This window comes from Hylobates moloch, unplaced genomic scaffold (genome assembly GCF_009828535.3).
Source record: "Hylobates moloch isolate HMO894 unplaced genomic scaffold, HMol_V3 SCAFFOLD_64, whole genome shotgun sequence".
NCBI lineage: Eukaryota > Metazoa > Chordata > Mammalia > Primates > Hylobatidae > Hylobates > Hylobates moloch.
The window spans coordinates 22,278-38,317 of NW_026652339.1; the positions used below are offsets into that span (position 1 = coordinate 22,278).

At 51.5% G+C, this 16,040-nt stretch overlaps 1 protein-coding gene across 2 annotated transcripts in view; it reads left to right on the forward strand.

Moving 5' to 3' along the window:
• LOC116463785 (E3 ubiquitin-protein ligase RNF213) overlaps positions 1-16,040 on the forward strand; it is a 77,852-nt gene that overhangs the window by 22,098 nt on the left and 39,714 nt on the right. For both annotated transcript variants that reach the window (XM_058434843.1, XM_032147048.2), the window contains 11 exons: positions 45-1,200; positions 3,789-3,982; positions 4,511-4,669; positions 5,320-8,943; positions 10,441-10,577; positions 10,942-11,037; positions 12,310-12,428; positions 13,550-13,669; positions 14,123-14,268; positions 14,631-14,778; positions 15,050-15,185. In XM_058434843.1, the coding sequence (XP_058290826.1) occupies positions 45-1,200; positions 3,789-3,982; positions 4,511-4,669; positions 5,320-8,943; positions 10,441-10,577; positions 10,942-11,037; positions 12,310-12,428; positions 13,550-13,669; positions 14,123-14,268; positions 14,631-14,778; positions 15,050-15,185 (6,035 nt within the window). The remainder of the gene's footprint in view (positions 1-44; positions 1,201-3,788; positions 3,983-4,510; positions 4,670-5,319; positions 8,944-10,440; positions 10,578-10,941; positions 11,038-12,309; positions 12,429-13,549; positions 13,670-14,122; positions 14,269-14,630; positions 14,779-15,049; positions 15,186-16,040) is intronic.

The following is a 16,040-nucleotide window of genomic DNA, read 5'->3' on the forward strand; positions in this document are numbered from 1 at the left end:
CTCGCATGGCTTTGTGAGCCAACCTCATGGTTCTGCTTCTCCAGGTCTTCTGCAGCGTGCAGAGGCTCAGCCAGGCCTTCATCGACCTGCACTCTGCTGGGAATATGCTGTTCAGGACCTGGATCGCCATGGCCTACTGCTCCCCCAAGCAGGGTGTGTCCCTCCGAATGGACTTTGGCTTGGACCTGGTGACGGAGCTTGCAGAAGGTGGAGATGTCACTGAGCTGCTGGCAGCCCTCTGCAGGCAGATGGAGCAGTTCCTTGACAGCTGGAAGATATTCGTGACCCAGAAGCGAATGGAGCACTTTTACCTGAACTTCTACACGGCAGAGCAGCTGGTTTACCTGAGCACTGAGATCAGGAAGCAGCCCCCGAGTGATGCTGCCCTAACGATGCTGTCCTTCATCAAAAGCAACTGCACCCTGAGGGATGTCTTAAGGGCCTGTGTGGGGTGCGAGAGTGAGGCTGCCAGGTACCGCGTGAGGACGGTCATGGAAGAGCTCCCGCTGATGCTATTCTCAGAGTTCAGCCTGGTGGACAAGCTGAGGGTCATCATGGAGCAGTCCATGGGGTGCCTTCCTGCCTTCCTGCCCGACTGCCTCGACCTAGAGACCCTTGGCCGCTGTCTGGCTCAGGTGGCAGGGATGGGTGGGTCTCCCGTGGAGCGTTGTCTCCCGAGAGGTCTGCGAGTTGGCCAGCCCAACCTCATCGTCTGTGGCCACTCCGAGGTGTTGCCAGCCGCCCTGGCTGTCTACATGCAAACCCCAAGCCAGCCCCTGCCCACCTACGATGAGGTGCTGCTCTGCACCCCGGCAACCGTCTTCGAGGAGGTGGAGCTGTTGCTGCGCCGCTGCCTGACCCTGGGCTCCCCAGGGCATAAGGTCTACAGCCTGCTGTTCGCAGATCAGCTGAGCTACGAGGTGGCGCGCCAGGCCGAGGAGCTCTTCCAGAAACTGTGCACGCAGCAGCACCGAGAAGACTACCAGCTCATGATGGTCTGCGATGGGGACTGGGAGCACTGCTACCTCCCCTCTGCCTTCAGCCAGCACAAGGTCTTCGTCACCCCCCAGGCACCCCTTGAGGCCATGCAAGCCTACCTGGCAGGTCACTACCGGGTCCCGAAGCAGACCCTGTCAGCGGCGGCCGTGTTCAAGGACCGGCTGTGTGTGGGGATCGTGGCCTCGGAGCGAGCAGGTGTTGGTAAGGAGAGCGGCAGGGTGGGCAGGCCCCGTCTCCCAGGGACTGCCCGGGGCCCTTCCCCCTCCAGCAGATGAAGCCTGTCTGCAGGTGGAGAAACCGAGGCTCTAGGAGGGTGTGATTCATCTGTGGGTGTCGATCAGGGTCTGTGCCAGAACCAGGCACCCTGGTCACCTGGTCTCTCAGAATGGGTATTCCCTGGGAGCCCCATTCCCTTCCTCCTCTCAGCAAACATCTCTGCAGTGTACTTTGTTTTTTCTTTTCTTTTTTTTTTTTTTTGAGATGGAGTCTTGCTCTGTCGCCCAGGCTGGAGGACAGTGGCGTGATCTCGGCTCACTGCAACCTCCGTTTTCTGGGTTCAAGTGATTATCCTGCCTCAGCCTCCTGAGTAGCTGGGACTACAGGCACGTGCCAGTACACCCAGCTAATTTTTTTATTTTTAGTAGAGATGGGGCTTCACCGTGTTAGCCAGGATGGTCTTGATCTCCTGACCTCATGATCCGCCCTCCTCGGCCTCCCAAAGTGCTGCGATTACAGGCATGAGCCACCATGCCCGGCCTAATTTTTGTATTTTTAGCAGAGACAGGGTTTCACCATGTTGGCCAGTCTGGTCTCAAACTCCTGACCTCAGGTGATCTGCCCACCTCAGCCTCCCAAAGTACTGGGATTACAGGTGTGAGCCACCATGCCCGACCTGAAGTTTACTTCTCCCCTTAAATGCCACCGGCCTCTTTGGGGTTGATGTTGGTCGTGTGAGCAATGGGAGGTAGAATTGAAGAGAAAGCTGTGCCTCTTGACCCACCCTTCGTTTCCCTTAAAAAGAAATAGTAGCTTCTGTTCTGTTGACTTTATCCTATCAACAGTACCTCGTCCTGTTGGGATAAACATTACTCTTCCCCTCCCTGCTGAAGCCTCTCCTTTTGCTGTGACTTTCATTAGCTTGTCACTCAACACATAATGACATTTCAGTCAACAGCAGACCGCATATATGACCACGGTCCCATAAGATTAGAAAACTGTACTTTAAAAATTAGCCAGGCATGGTGGTGCATGCCTGTGATCCCAGCTGCTAGGAAGGCTGACGCGGGAGGATCGCTTGAGCCCAAGAGGTCAAGGCTGTGGTGAGCTGCAGATGTGCCACTGCACTCCAGCCTAGGTAATGGGGCAAGGCCTTGGTCTTTTAAAAAAAGAGAAAGAAAGAAAGAACAAAAGATTATAATACCATATTTTTTATTGTACCTTTTCTACATTTTTATTTTTATTTTTGAGATGGAGTCTCACTGTGTCGCCCAGGCTGGAGTGCAGTGGCACCATCTCGGCTCACTGCAGCCTCTGCCTGCTGGGTTCAAGCGATTCTCCTGCCTCAGCCTCCCGAGTAGCTGGGATTACAGGCACATGCCACCACGCCTGACTAGTTTTTAGTAGAGATGGGGTTTCACCATGTTGGTCAGGCTGGTCTCAAACTCCTGACCTTGAGTGATCACCCGCCTTGGCCTCCCAAAGTGCTGGGATTACAGGCCTGAGCCACCATGCCTGGCCTGAATATGTTTAGATATTCAGATATTTGCCCTGTGTCACAGCTCCCCACTGTATGTAGGATGCCCCCATGCTGTCACGGCTTGTAGCCCAGGGGCAATGGGCTATTCCACCTCGCTCAGGTGTGTGGTCGGCTCTGCCATCTGGGTTTCTGCATGCACACTCTGATGTTCACAGTGACAGAATCATTTCACAATGTGTTTTTCAGAACATGCTCCTAGTGCTAAGTGGCACGGGACTCTGCTTTGCCTGCTGTCCTGCGGAGGCAGGAGGTGGCCAGGAGAGTGAGTAGGTGACGGCTGGGAAATGTGAAGGGTTCAAGAGCATATTCTTGAATCTGATGTTATGTTGCATCAGTTTTGAATTTTATACAAAGAGAAGTAACTTCTAGTGGATCTTTATACATTCTCTTACTCTTTATCCTAGCCCTGGGACCTAATTTCTCTCTCTCTCTCTCTCTCTCTCTCTCTCTCTCTCTCTCTCTATATATATATATATATATATACACACATACATACACACACATACTGTATATACATACACTATATATGTATTCTATATAATATATAGATTTCTATATATATTCTATATATTTTATATATAATATGTATTCTATATATTTCTATATATATCATTTCTATATATACCATATATATTCTATATATACATATATATAGTGTATGTATATATATAATGTATATATATTTTTTTGAGACAGAGTTTCGCTCTGTCACCCTAACGATGACAACTGCACCCTAAGGGATGTCTTAAGGGATGCCCAGGCGGTAGTGCAATCTCAGCTCACTACAACCTCCGCCTCCCAGGTTCAAGCGATTCTCCTGCCTCAGCCTCCTGAGTAGCTGGGATTACAGGTGCCTGCCACCACGCCTGGCTAATTTTTTTGTATTTTTAGTAGGGACGGAATTTCACCACATTGACCAGGCTGGTTTCGAACTCCTGACCTCAAGTGATCCCCCCGCCTCGGCCTCCCAAAGTGCTAGGATTACGGGTGTGAGCCACCACTCCCAGCCCTAATTTCTGTATTAATGTTATAGGAAAGTCTCTGTACGTGAAGAGGTTGCACGACAAACTGAAGAAGCAGTTAAACGTGAAAAAGGTGCCTCTGAAAACAATTCGACTGATCGACCCTCAGGTGGATGAGAGCCAAGTCCTGGGCACCCTGCTGCCCTTCCTGGACGTGCAGTATCAGAAGGTCCCTGTGCTCTTTCACCTGGACGTGACCTCCTCAGTAAGTGCCCTCCAGCGTCAGCTGATGGCCACATCAGCAAAGATATGGTCCCCACGTCCCTGCTTGACTCCTCCCCATGTATAGAATTCCTTGTTTCCACACACACAGTCCTGTGAAGCTTAACAGTGGGAACGTGCTCTGAGAAGTGTGTTAGGCAGTTTCCTCCTTGTGTGAACGTCACGCTGTGTGCTTACACTAACCTAGATGTAGAGCCCACTGCACACAGAGGCTTTACGGTACACACTGTCGCTCCTACGCCGCAAACCTGGGCTGCATATGGCTGTTCTGAATCCTGGAGCCAGTTGTAAAACGGCGTATTTATGTGTCTAAACATAAAAATGGTACAAGGAAATACAGTATTAAGATTTTATGGGGCTGCCCTCGGAGACGTGGGCCGCCGTTGGCTGAAAGGTTGATGTTGATCATCAGGATTACCGTGACAAAGAGCAAAATAAGGGGGGGTTACTTAGAGTTGGGAGAACTCGCCATGGTGTCGTGTGTTTACACCTCGTGTGATTCTGTCCTTAGGTGCAGACTGGAATTTGGGTGTTTCTTTTCAAGCTCCTCATTTTACAATACTTAATGGATATAAACGGGAAAATGTGGCTTCGGAACCCCTGCCATTTGTATATCATTGAAATCCTGGAAAGGAGGACGTCAGTGCCGTCGAGGAGGTCTTCAGCGCTGGTCTGTGCTGTGGGGCGTTTTCACCTGGTGTGGGGGGGTCTTGGGTTCCTTCTGGTCTTACTGAAGGGGAACGATGCGTTTAGGAGACTCCACACTTTTGCCTTACTTAGTGCAGCAGCTGAATGCAGTGTTAGTAAAGAAAAGCCCATCTTTAAACTCACTTTTCAATCATGTCTGGGATAAAAGTACTCTTCTATTAATTAGCAGTGTCTTCAATTTGTCTATTCAATTCAGGCTTCATGCTGTATGCCCAGTCTGAATCCCAGCTGTGCTCTGAATCTAGTAGATTCATCTGTTGAAAGAAGTCACCTTTCCTAATGCCAGCTAAGATGACAAGGAGATATTTGTCAAAAATTTCTCAGCAAAAGAGAGTTTTATGTTCACTCACATACATAATAGATGTATGCTTAGTGGAGAAACTTAGTTTCAGGAAGTTGGGTTAGAAAGCGATTTCCTGGCTCAGAATGCAGCTCCTTTACTTAATGTGCGAAAGATATGCTGTGTAAAAAAAGAGTATACAGAAAGCTACATATTTTCAGTGCATTTTTCATAAAGGTCCATCCAATATAGATAATGTGGAGGGTTAAGACACAAAAGCATTTCTTAGAAAGTTTTCTTGTAACCATTTCATTCATGTCTCTCCTTTCCAGCGTACCCCTGTCCCCCAGTTCAGTTTTCTTGACATCTTCCCAAAAGTCACCTGCAGGCCTCCCAAAGAGGTGATAGACATGGAGCTGAGTCCCCGGTGGAGTGACACAGAGCCTGGGATGGATCAGTGGGAGTTCTGCAGCGAAACCTTCCAAAGACCTTACCAATATTTAAGACGATTCCATCAAAACCAAGACCTAGACATGTTTCAGTATCAAGAAGGCTCTGTCGAAGGCACCCCGGAGGAATGCCTCCAGCATTTCCTGATTTACTGCGGGGTAATAAACCCATCCTGGTTAGAGCTTCGGAACTTTGCCCGGTTCCTGAATTATCAGCTCAGAGACTGTGAGGCCTCTCTCTTCTGCAATCAGAGTTTTATTGGCGACACACTGAGGGGCTTCAAGAAATTTGTAGTGACCTTCATGGTCTTTATGGCAAGAGATTTTGCCACACCAACACTCCACACCTCTGACCAGAGCCCGGGGAAGCACCTGGTCACCATGGATGGGGTTAGGGAAGAAGATCTAGCGCCCTTCTCTCTCCGGAAGAGGTGGGAGTCGGAGCCTCACCCATACGTTTTCTTCAATGACGACCACACAACCATGACATTCATCGGCTTCCATCTGCGGCCCAACAGCGAGGGCAGTGTCGATGCCATCAATCACTTGACTAGGAACGTCATCAAGAGAGACGTCATGACCAGGGACCTGTACACGGGCCTCCTGCTTCAGAGGGTGCCCTTCAATGTTGACTTTGATAGACTGCCCAGACACAAGAAACTTGAGAGTCTCTGCCTGGCCTTAGGGATCCCCCAGGCCACTGACCCCGACAAAACGTATGAGCTCACAACAGACAATATGCTTAAGATGCTTGCCATCGAGATGCGGTTCCGGTGTGGGATCCCGGTCATCATCATGGGAGAAACTGGATGTGGGAAAACCAGGCTTATTAAATTCCTTAGCGACCTGCGGCGTGGTGGTGCCAATGCTGACACCATAAAGCTGGTCAAGGTGCACGGAGGAACAACTGCAGACATGATCTACTCCAGAGTCAGGGAGGCTGAAAATGTGGCCTTCGCCAATAAGGACCAACATCAGTTGGACACCATCTTGTTTTTTGATGAAGCCAACACAACAGAAGCTATAAGCTGTATCAAAGAAGCCCTGTGTGATCGTACGGTGGACGGCCAGCCCCTGGCTGAGGACTCTGGCCTGCATATCATAGCCGCCTGCAACCCGTACCGGAAGCACTCCGAGGAGATGATCTGCCGTTTGGAGTCAGCTGGTTTGGGCTACAGGGTTAGTACAGAGGAGACGGCCGACAGGCTGGGCTCCATTCCTCTGAGGCAGCTGGTATACCGGGTCCATGCTCTGCCCCCGAGCCTGATTCCTCTGGTGTGGGACTTTGGACAACTGAGTGACGTTGCTGAAAGGCTCTACATCCAGCAGATTGTCCAGGGACTGGTTGATTCCATCAGCCTAGATGTAAACTGGACTCGCATGATCACAGGAGTCCTCTGCGCCTCTCAGGGTTTCATGAGGAAAAGAGAAGATGAGTGCAGCTTTGTCAGCCTCAGGGACGTGGAGCGCTGTGTGAAAGTTTTCAGATGGTTCCACGAGCACAGCGCGATGCTCTTAGCGCAGCTGAATGCCTTTCTCTCCAAGTCCAGCGTCAGGAAAAATCACACCGAGAGAGATCCCGTCCTCTGGTCGTTGATACTGGCCATCGGGGTGTGTTACCACGCCTCTTTAGAAAACAAAGGCTTGTATCGGAAAGCCATTGCCAGGTTCTTTCCGAAACCGTATAACAACAGCAGGCTGCTTCTGGATGAAATAATGCGGGCACAGGATCTTTTTCTGGACGGCATACCTCTGAGGAAAACCATCGCCAAGAACTTGGCCTTGAAGGAGAACGTCTTCATGATGGTCATCTGCATTGAGCTGAAGATTCCCCTCTTCCTGGTGGGGAAGCCCGGCAGCTCCAAGTCTCTCGCCAAGACCATCGTGGCCGACGCCATGCAGGGCCCGGCCGCCTACTCGGATCTCTTCCGCAGCCTGAAGCAGGTCCACCTCGTGTCCTTCCAGTGCAGCCCGCACTCCACCCCACAGGGCATCATCGGCACCTTCCGGCAGTGCGCCCGCTTTCAGCAGGGGAAGGACCTGCAGCAGTATGTCTCTGTGGTGGTGTTAGATGAGGTGGGGCTGGCGGAAGACTCCCCCAAAATGCCGCTGAAGACTCTGCACCCGCTGCTGGAAGACGGATGCATTGAAGATGATCCCGCACCCCACAAAAAGGTCGGCTTCGTGGGCATCTCCAACTGGGCCCTTGACCCTGCCAAGATGAACCGGGGCATTTTCGTGTCACGTGGCAGCCCCAACAAGAGGGAGCTCATAGCGAGCGCCAAGGGCATCTGCTCCTCAGACATCCTCGTCCAGGACCGAGTCCAAGGGTACTTTGAGTCCTTCGCCAAAGCCTACGAAATGGTGTGTGTGAGCCAGGACAAGGAATTCTTCGGGCTTCGTGACTACTATAGCCTCATCAAAATGGTCTTTGCTGCAGCAAAGGCTTCAAATAGAAAGCCTTCCCCGCAAGACATTGCACAGGCTGTCCTTAGGAACTTCAGTGGCAAGGATGACATCCGAGCTTTGGACATCTTTCTGGCCAATTTGCCCGAGGCCAAGTGCTCAGAGGAAGTCAGCCCCGTGCAGCTGATCAAACAGAACATCTTTGGGCCTTCTCAGAAGGTGCCGTCTCAGAAGGTGCCGGGTGGACAGCCGGAAGATGCTGAGTCCCGCTACTTACTCGTGCTGACCAAAAACTACGTGGCACTGCAGATCCTGCAGCAGACATTCTTCGAGGAGGACCAGCAGCCAGAGATTATTTTTGGTTCTGGTTTCCCCAAGGACCAAGAGTACACCCAGATCTGCAGAAACGTCAACCGTGTGAAGGTCTGCATGGAAACAGGCAAGATGGTGTTGCTCCTCAACCTGCACAACCTCTACGAGAGCCTCTACGATGCGCTCAACCAGTACTACGTCCACCTCGGCGGCCAGAAGTACGTGGACCTCGGTCTGGGGACCCACCGCGTCAAATGTCGGGTTCACCCCAACTTCCGCCTGATCATCATCGAAGAGAAAGACGTTGTGTACAAACACTTTCCCATCCCCCTCATTAACCGGCTGGAGAAGCACTATCTGGATATCAACACGGTGCTGGAGAAATGGCAGAAGAGCATCGTGGAGGAGCTCCATGCATGGGTGGAGAAGTTCATCAATGTCAAAGCAGATCATTTCCTGAACAGGCACAAATACAGCCCCTCTGACGTCTTCATCGGCTACCACTCGGACGCCTGCGCCTCTGTGGTGCTGCAGGTCATAGAGAGGCAGGGTCCCCGGGCCTTGACGGAGGAACTTTACCAGAAGGTGTCTGGGGAGGCCAAATTGATCCTGCTGAACTGCGCTACGCCCGATGCCGTGGTCCGGCTGAGCGCCTCCTCGCTGGGTGGGTTCGCGGCGGATTCGCTGTCGCAGGAGTACTTCTACAGACAGAGGCACAACTCCTTTGCAGATTTCCTGCAGGCGCACCTGCACGCGACAGACCTGGAGCACCACGCCATCTTCACAGAGGTGATTGTCTTTCTGCACTTGTACCCTATCCCCTGTCACCCAAGAGTCCTAAATCCCTAGTGTCAGGATTCAAGATTCTTCCCCAGGCAGCGGTTAGGGATCCTGCAGGGAGATGCTGAGACGCTGAGCTCTCCTCTGTGGTAAGTGTGGGGAGAGCCAAGTATCTATGTAGGTCCAGTTAACCAGGTGCTGAGTGCCTGGGTCCGTGCAGTGCGCCATGCTGGTAACAGCACCATACACAATGTTCACACCAACAAATAAAGTACCATGTTCCAGGACCGGGCCAAGGGCACTGGGGATGCACAGATGAATCTGTAGCCCTTGTCCTTTGTTAGCATTAGGGCGCATGGAGAGACCAGCACATGAACAGATGCCATCAATATCATACCATAAATGCTGTGCTTAGAGGCAGCGGGGAGCGGTGCAGACCAGGATGCGAGCTCAGATGAGATGTTCCCTAGGAGAGGCCCCTCACCGATGGGGAAGAATGGCCAGGAAGGGATTGTAGGATGAGGACCTTCTGTGGGCAGAGCCACTGACAGCCCTTAGGGTTCAAGGCTGTAGTGCTGAGATGGGGCGATGAGGTGCAGTCAGAGAGAACTGCTGGAGGCCCTCAGTGACTCTGCAGAGCCACATCTCAGCCCTATGGAGTGGGCACTGGAGGCACACTTGTCTCCCTGGCTGGGTGAAGGGAGTCTGATGAAAGGCTATTGTAGAAAAGACGGGCTGGTAGGGAGGCCGCTGGCACAGTACAAAGGAGAGGAGCAGATGGAACCCAGAGATACTCAGGAGGCAATTGGGCACGGCCAACACCACCACCGAGTGGGGGAAGGCGGGTGGAGAGGTCCGGGGCGACTCCCTGGATTCCTCCTTAGATGAGTGGACATTGCTTCATCATGACAGATAACGCAGGAACAGACAGCAGGTTTTGGGAGGCCAGCGATGATGTCCACCGGGGACAGGTGTTGATGCATCGTGCAGCTGGATGTGGGAATCTGAGCTCAGTGGTGAGGCAGGGATTCCTGGGCTAGAGCAGCAGGTTTTGAGGAACGTTTCGACTTGCACTGTGATGGGGGAGTGACCTTTGGGACAGGAGAATTGCTGACATCTGGGGGAAGGGGACGGCACCAACCACGAACTCCATCTGAAATCATGAAGTCGTACTATAACAGGAAATGGCATTTGTGCTGAGCCCTAAGGGATCATGAGATCTCAAGTACGGACCAAGCAGGCAGAGGCACGGGCCTCTGGGGAGGAGAGGAAGGCACCCTCAGGGCAGGGTGGGGTCGTCTCTCCCATGCCTTTGGCCCTGTAGGGCCTCCCGGCCCCAGCGCTGCCGTGTTTTGGGAAACGCCTTTGGGTTTGGATTCTGTGCTGTTGTGTGGCAACTGCACCGTGCTGAACATTGCAGGTTTCTAGGATCTGTCTAAACCTAGCAGCACACTTGCAACCTTTCCTTGAAGTCTGGCAAGTAATTTGCGTTTCTTAACTCTGTAGATCACCACTTTCTCCAGGCTGCTAACAAGTCACGACTGTGAAATTTTAGAATCAGAGGTCACAGGGAGGGCTCCGAAACCCACACTCCTGTGGCTGCAGCAGTTCGACACCGAGTACTCATTCCTCAAAGAAGTCCGGTGAGGTTCCGTGCCTTCCCTGCTGCCCTCTCCCTCCCCAGCCGTGGCCGCGTGGCTTCTGCGTGGCCATGGTGCCCGCGACGGTTAATGAGCACCACAGTCACGTGACTGTGAAATGGATCCTTGTTAAATCTCTCCCAGCGTCCCTCTCATCTCCATCATCTTCTGCAACGCGGTGTCTGGCCTAACATCCTCCCCCAAAAGCACTTGGCTTTTCTCACCTGGACTATCTGTTCTTATGGAAGAAAATCCTACCTGAGTAGCTGTTTCTTTGTAGCCTTTATGTTTCCTATCACTTTGGGGAATTTTGTTATCCATTTTTTAAGACAGAGACCTCACTTGAATTACTTCCCTTTTCTTTCAGAAACTGTTTAACGAATACAGCCAAATGTAAAATCCTCATTATTCAGACAGATTTTGAAGATGGAATCCATAGTGCCCAGCTCATTGCCTCAGCTAAGTATGTTTTTAGTATTTTTCTCAGAAACTGTGTAAAAAACCCAAAACGTAGGAAGTCCTAGAGAATTTATTCCCCGAAAACAGTATAAGATCGTAATCAATATAGAAATAAAAATAAGAGCAATTCTTCCCCCGCCTCATTCCCCCAAGTGAGGATTAGGGAAGCTGAAGAGAGACAAAAAGGCCAGTAACACTACAAAAACAGTGGAATGGGCCTGGGCAACACAGCAAGACCTCATTTCTAAAAAAAATAAAATAATTAGCCTTCCACAGTACACCTCTAGTCGCAGCTGCTCAGAAGGCTGAGGTGGGAGGATTGCTTGAGCCTGGGAGGTCAAGGCTGCAGTGAACTGCAATCCTGCCACTGCAGTCCAGCCTAGGGGCCAGAGCGAGAGCCTGTCCTCCCCGCAAAAAAAGTGAAATGCGAGAGGTGTAAATAATGGAACATTAACAAGCTATAAAAGGATGCCTTTGAAGCCTGTGTTTGTAGACATGTTTTGGTCATTGTTAATTTTGAATTATACAATTTGAATTTATTTCAAGTTCGAGGGAAATAACAGTAGGTAAATGCTTTTATTCCTATTTATTGGATATTTTTATAGTGTTTGTAGGGGAAGTCTGATGCTCTTAGAATTAACTTTGTGCCTTTATTACTTAAAGTAAAAGTGATTTATGGACCTTTTTGAAGCATTGGATGCCATATTTCAGTTTGTGGTTTAAATCTCAACAAGAAACTGGCTTTGGCCATTGGTCATCTGAAGGGAATGGCATTGCGCACAGAACTCTTTGTTGAAACAGAAAGGTCTGCTGGCTACAGGGGCTGTTTCCTGTAATCCCAGCTACTTGGGAAGCAGAGGCAGGAGGATCGTTTGAGACCAGCCTGGGCCACACAGCAAGACCCCCATCGCTTAAGAGAAAAGAAGGAATGGAAAGTTCAGCTGGCCTCACCCTTAGCTGCACCCGGGCAGGCCCACTGAGGACCACAAGATAGGGTTTCTGGTCAATAAAGGAATGCCACTTCAAAGCAGAGGACACAGGAATGGGGAAGAAAACGAGCCTGCTAAGAGATTTCTCATCCCCTTGTGAGAGAAGAAGTCACGATCGCAGGGGTGTGAAGTTTATGTAAAACTCATCGGAACGGGTGGCCGTGAGACTGAAACAACAGCTCAGAGAACACCCTTCTGCAGCTGCACAGCTTTGCTGTGTTTATTTGCTTGTTTTTTTGTGTGTGTTTGTTTTTAAAATAGGTATTCTTTTTTTTTTCTTTAAATAGGTATTCTGCTATAAATGAAATCAACAAAATACAAGAAAATGAGGATCGTATCTTTGTCTATTTCATCACAAAACTGTCCCGGATGGGACGAGGAACAGCCTATGTGGGCTTCCACGGAGGTGAGATCAGAACATCAGTCAGGGTATTTATTTGTGTTTATTTATTTTTTGAGATGGAGTCTTGCTCTGTCACCAGGCTGGAGTGCAGTGGCGCGATCTCAGCTCACCACAACCTACATCTCCTGGGTTCAACCGATTCTCCTGCCTCACCTCCCAAGTAGCTGGGATTACAGGCGTGTGCCATCACGCCCAGCTAATTTTTGTATGTTTAGTAGTGACGGGGTTTCACCATGTTGACCTAGATGGTCTCGATCCGTTGACCTCATGATCCACTCGCCCCAGCCTCCCAAAGTGCTGGGATGACAGGTGTGAGCCACCGCACCCGGCCCAGTCAGCGTATTTTTTTATTTAAGTCATGTTGGAACTGTTTCTCATTTGGTTCTGTGTTATACAAGTCTGAAATTAGAATATTATTGTTAACCTCAAGAGGATTCTTTCCAGATGCAATTAGATTTCTTACCACTGATTACTGTAAAAACAGGAATCCTGGGACGGGAGGCTGCGTGCAGCCTGTCCTGGACTGACTGTAGGCAAGCTCCTCACCTCTTAGCATGTGGGTCACACAGAGTGGAGACCCCTGACACCTGACGGACGCTGTCAGGAACGCACCGATATGCCTGTTTGGCGGGGAGGGAGAGTGGCGGGGGTCGGACTATCTTCAGATCTCTTTTTTTTCCAAGGAATGGTCACCAGCTATTTATGACATAGAAAAGTTGTTATTCCAGAAATAGGAAAGTAAGTTTACTTGAATAATTTCCTGGAGAATGGAAGGCAGACCTTGCCAGTGTCCCCCACCCCTCACTAACTGTGATACAGCAAATATGACAATGCACGGGTGAAAGAACCACAAGCCTTATCCACGTGTCCTTCCCATGCCTGCCATTGCAGGGCTTACCATTGCTGTTTATGTTGAAGTTGTTGATGTGCGTAGAATCGGGTGGTGTATAGTATAGGGTTGGGTGGTTTCCGTGCAGGCCCATTCCAGGGTTTTGGCTTCAGGGTGCCAGTCATTCATTGCGCAGCAAGACAATGACAAGCCAGGGTGTGCAGTGTCCCTGCTTAGGGCCGAGCAGCAGCCGGGGAAGACACGAGACGGTTGTGGGTGGCTTCACACTTCACAGGGCTGTGGCAGTCTGTCCACATCGATGACCTCCGGAGATCCACCCTCATGACTTCAGATGTGACCAGGCTGCAGAATGTCGCCATCAGCCAGCTGTTCACGCCCGGAGACTTGCCTGAGTGTGAGTCATGAGGCGGAGCCTCTGGGGGAGCAGGTGGTGGAAGGGCAGATGGTAGGTGTGGAGCGTGACGTGCACATGGCCCTAGGAGCAGGGGCCACTGTGTTTCGTCCCTCAGCAGGAGCTCGGGGACACATCTGCAGAACTGACTGGTGGCTCATCCTAGAGCACCAGGGCCGAGCAGGTGCGCTTACCTCAGGCTGAGGCAGAGCTCTGTGAGCCGGCCAGCCATGGAAGTGAGCGCCTAGAACATGCCAGAGCCCAGGCTGGAAGGAAGGGGCTGCCTTGGGGGCTGATCTTCATGACCATGATCTCTCATCTGGGGACCTACCACCAGACCGGGGGCTGGGGAAGCCTGCACTCGGAGCCTGAGCACACAGACTCCCAGACGGCGCCGCCAGCAGTCCCTGTGCCACTTTCTGAGTAGTAATGCAATCACGTTTGCTTCGACTGCAGTGGGCTTGGAACACCGGGCGGAAGACGGCCATGAGGAGGCGATGGAAACGGAGGCCGGCACATCAGGGGAGGAGGCAGAGGAGGCCATGGAAACAGAAAGTTCTGAGAAGGTGGGAAAGGAAACCTCTGAACTCGGAGGCAGTGATGTAAGTTCTGGCTCTTGGGACCTCCCCTTGTGCTGCTGGTGACGCTTCTGAGCTGCATCTTTAAACGCTTTTGCATTGGGAGCTGGAGGAGTCGCCGCCGCTGTGCAGGGGTGAGGATGGCGCCCCACTTTCCTCACACAGCGACGGTCTTGTTGCTGGTTACTAGGGGTTACTGGGGGTCAAGGGCATCTGCACCGGCAGTTTGGGGGGTGCGGGGCGGAGGTCGGCGTCTCTTCTTGGTCCGTGAGGACCGCCGCCCTGTGCTGTTTGCTGCATTGAGACCCTCATCACATATGGGCGGTTTGGCTTTTACCCACTGTGTCAGTGGCAGAAACGGGTGACCCAACCGTCTCCACCAATAGGTGTCGATCCTGGACACCACCGGGCTGCTGAGGAGCTGTGTGCAGAGCGCCGTGGGCATGCTCAGAGACCAGAATGAGAGCTGCACGCGCAACATGCGGAGGGTGGCGCTCCTCCTGGGTCTCTTAACGGAGGACGACGCATGCCACAGTATGAGGCTCCCCGCCCCTTGCCCCTGCCCCCACGTGGGCTCTTCCTGAGCATGGGCATCATTTCACTGCATGTTGGGGGACACCCTCTCAGGTTTCCATGGCTCAGCAGAAGCAGTGACACAGTGGGAATCTAAGAGCATCTCTCAGATTTTGCTCTAGAACTGGCCTGGCCAACGGACTTCCCTTCCTGGGGGAGGTGGGACAGAAGCACTCTGGAGCCAACAGCTCAGCCACGGCCATGCTGAACGTCTGTTTCTGCCTTTGTACAGCCTCCTTCTTGCGGGTATCCAAGATGCGCCTCAATGTCCTTTTAAAGAAGCAAGAAGAGAGCCAGTTGAACACTCTGGAGTGGGTGGCGAGGGAAGCCCGCAACCAGGACGCTCTCCAGGAGGCGGACACATTCAGGTACTGTGACTAAAGGAAGCAAGGAGTGGCTCCAATCTGGTGGCAGCATGGGGACCTGCCTGCAGGGATCCTCTCTCCATCCGGGCCATGGGGACTGAGCTGTTTCTTTCCAAACCTCTCAGCCATTCAAAGCTGTCAATTTTTTCCCCAAGAAGCACACAGTAGGTCTGGACAGTGGCCAAACTGCAGGTGCTGGACTCTTCCTCTACTTTTCTGTTTACAGTTTTTCATACTAAAAACTTAAAAAAAGTAAAACATCTGTTCTTAGAGTAGAACATTTACTAACATTTCTGTTGTTAACCATAGAAAGGGCTGCTGTTTTCAGTTATGAAGTTAAAATGATGTGCAGAGCGGGCAGGGGACAGGCGGTATTTTCCCAGTCCTGCAGTTTGAAGAATGGTAACAGCAAAACCAGGACCCAGCAGTACATTCACTGCCATGGTTATTTTTCTGTCACCCCTGGGACTAACCTTGATTATCTTGGATGTGGCCGTGTATTGAGGAAGGAGGGGTGCTCTGGGCCCCAGACAGAGGGTCTCTTTAAAACAGACTCTCAGACCTCCTGCCTGAAAGCCTAAGAAACCAGTGACTTGGGTATTTGGGCCCAGTTTTCCCATCTGTACAAGACAGTGGACTCCTCCATGAGTCCCTTCCAGGTCCAAGCTTCTGTGCCAGTGAGGGGTTCGCTTTGGGCCTATGGCCAGGTGTGATCTGCAGGAGGGAACGTGAGGAAGAAGCGGGGTGGATGGTAATGGGGGCTTACGGAAGAAGCGGGGTGGATGGGAATGGGAGCTTACGGAGGAAGATGGGTGGATGGGAATGGGGGCTTACGGAGGAAGAGGGGTGGATGGGAAT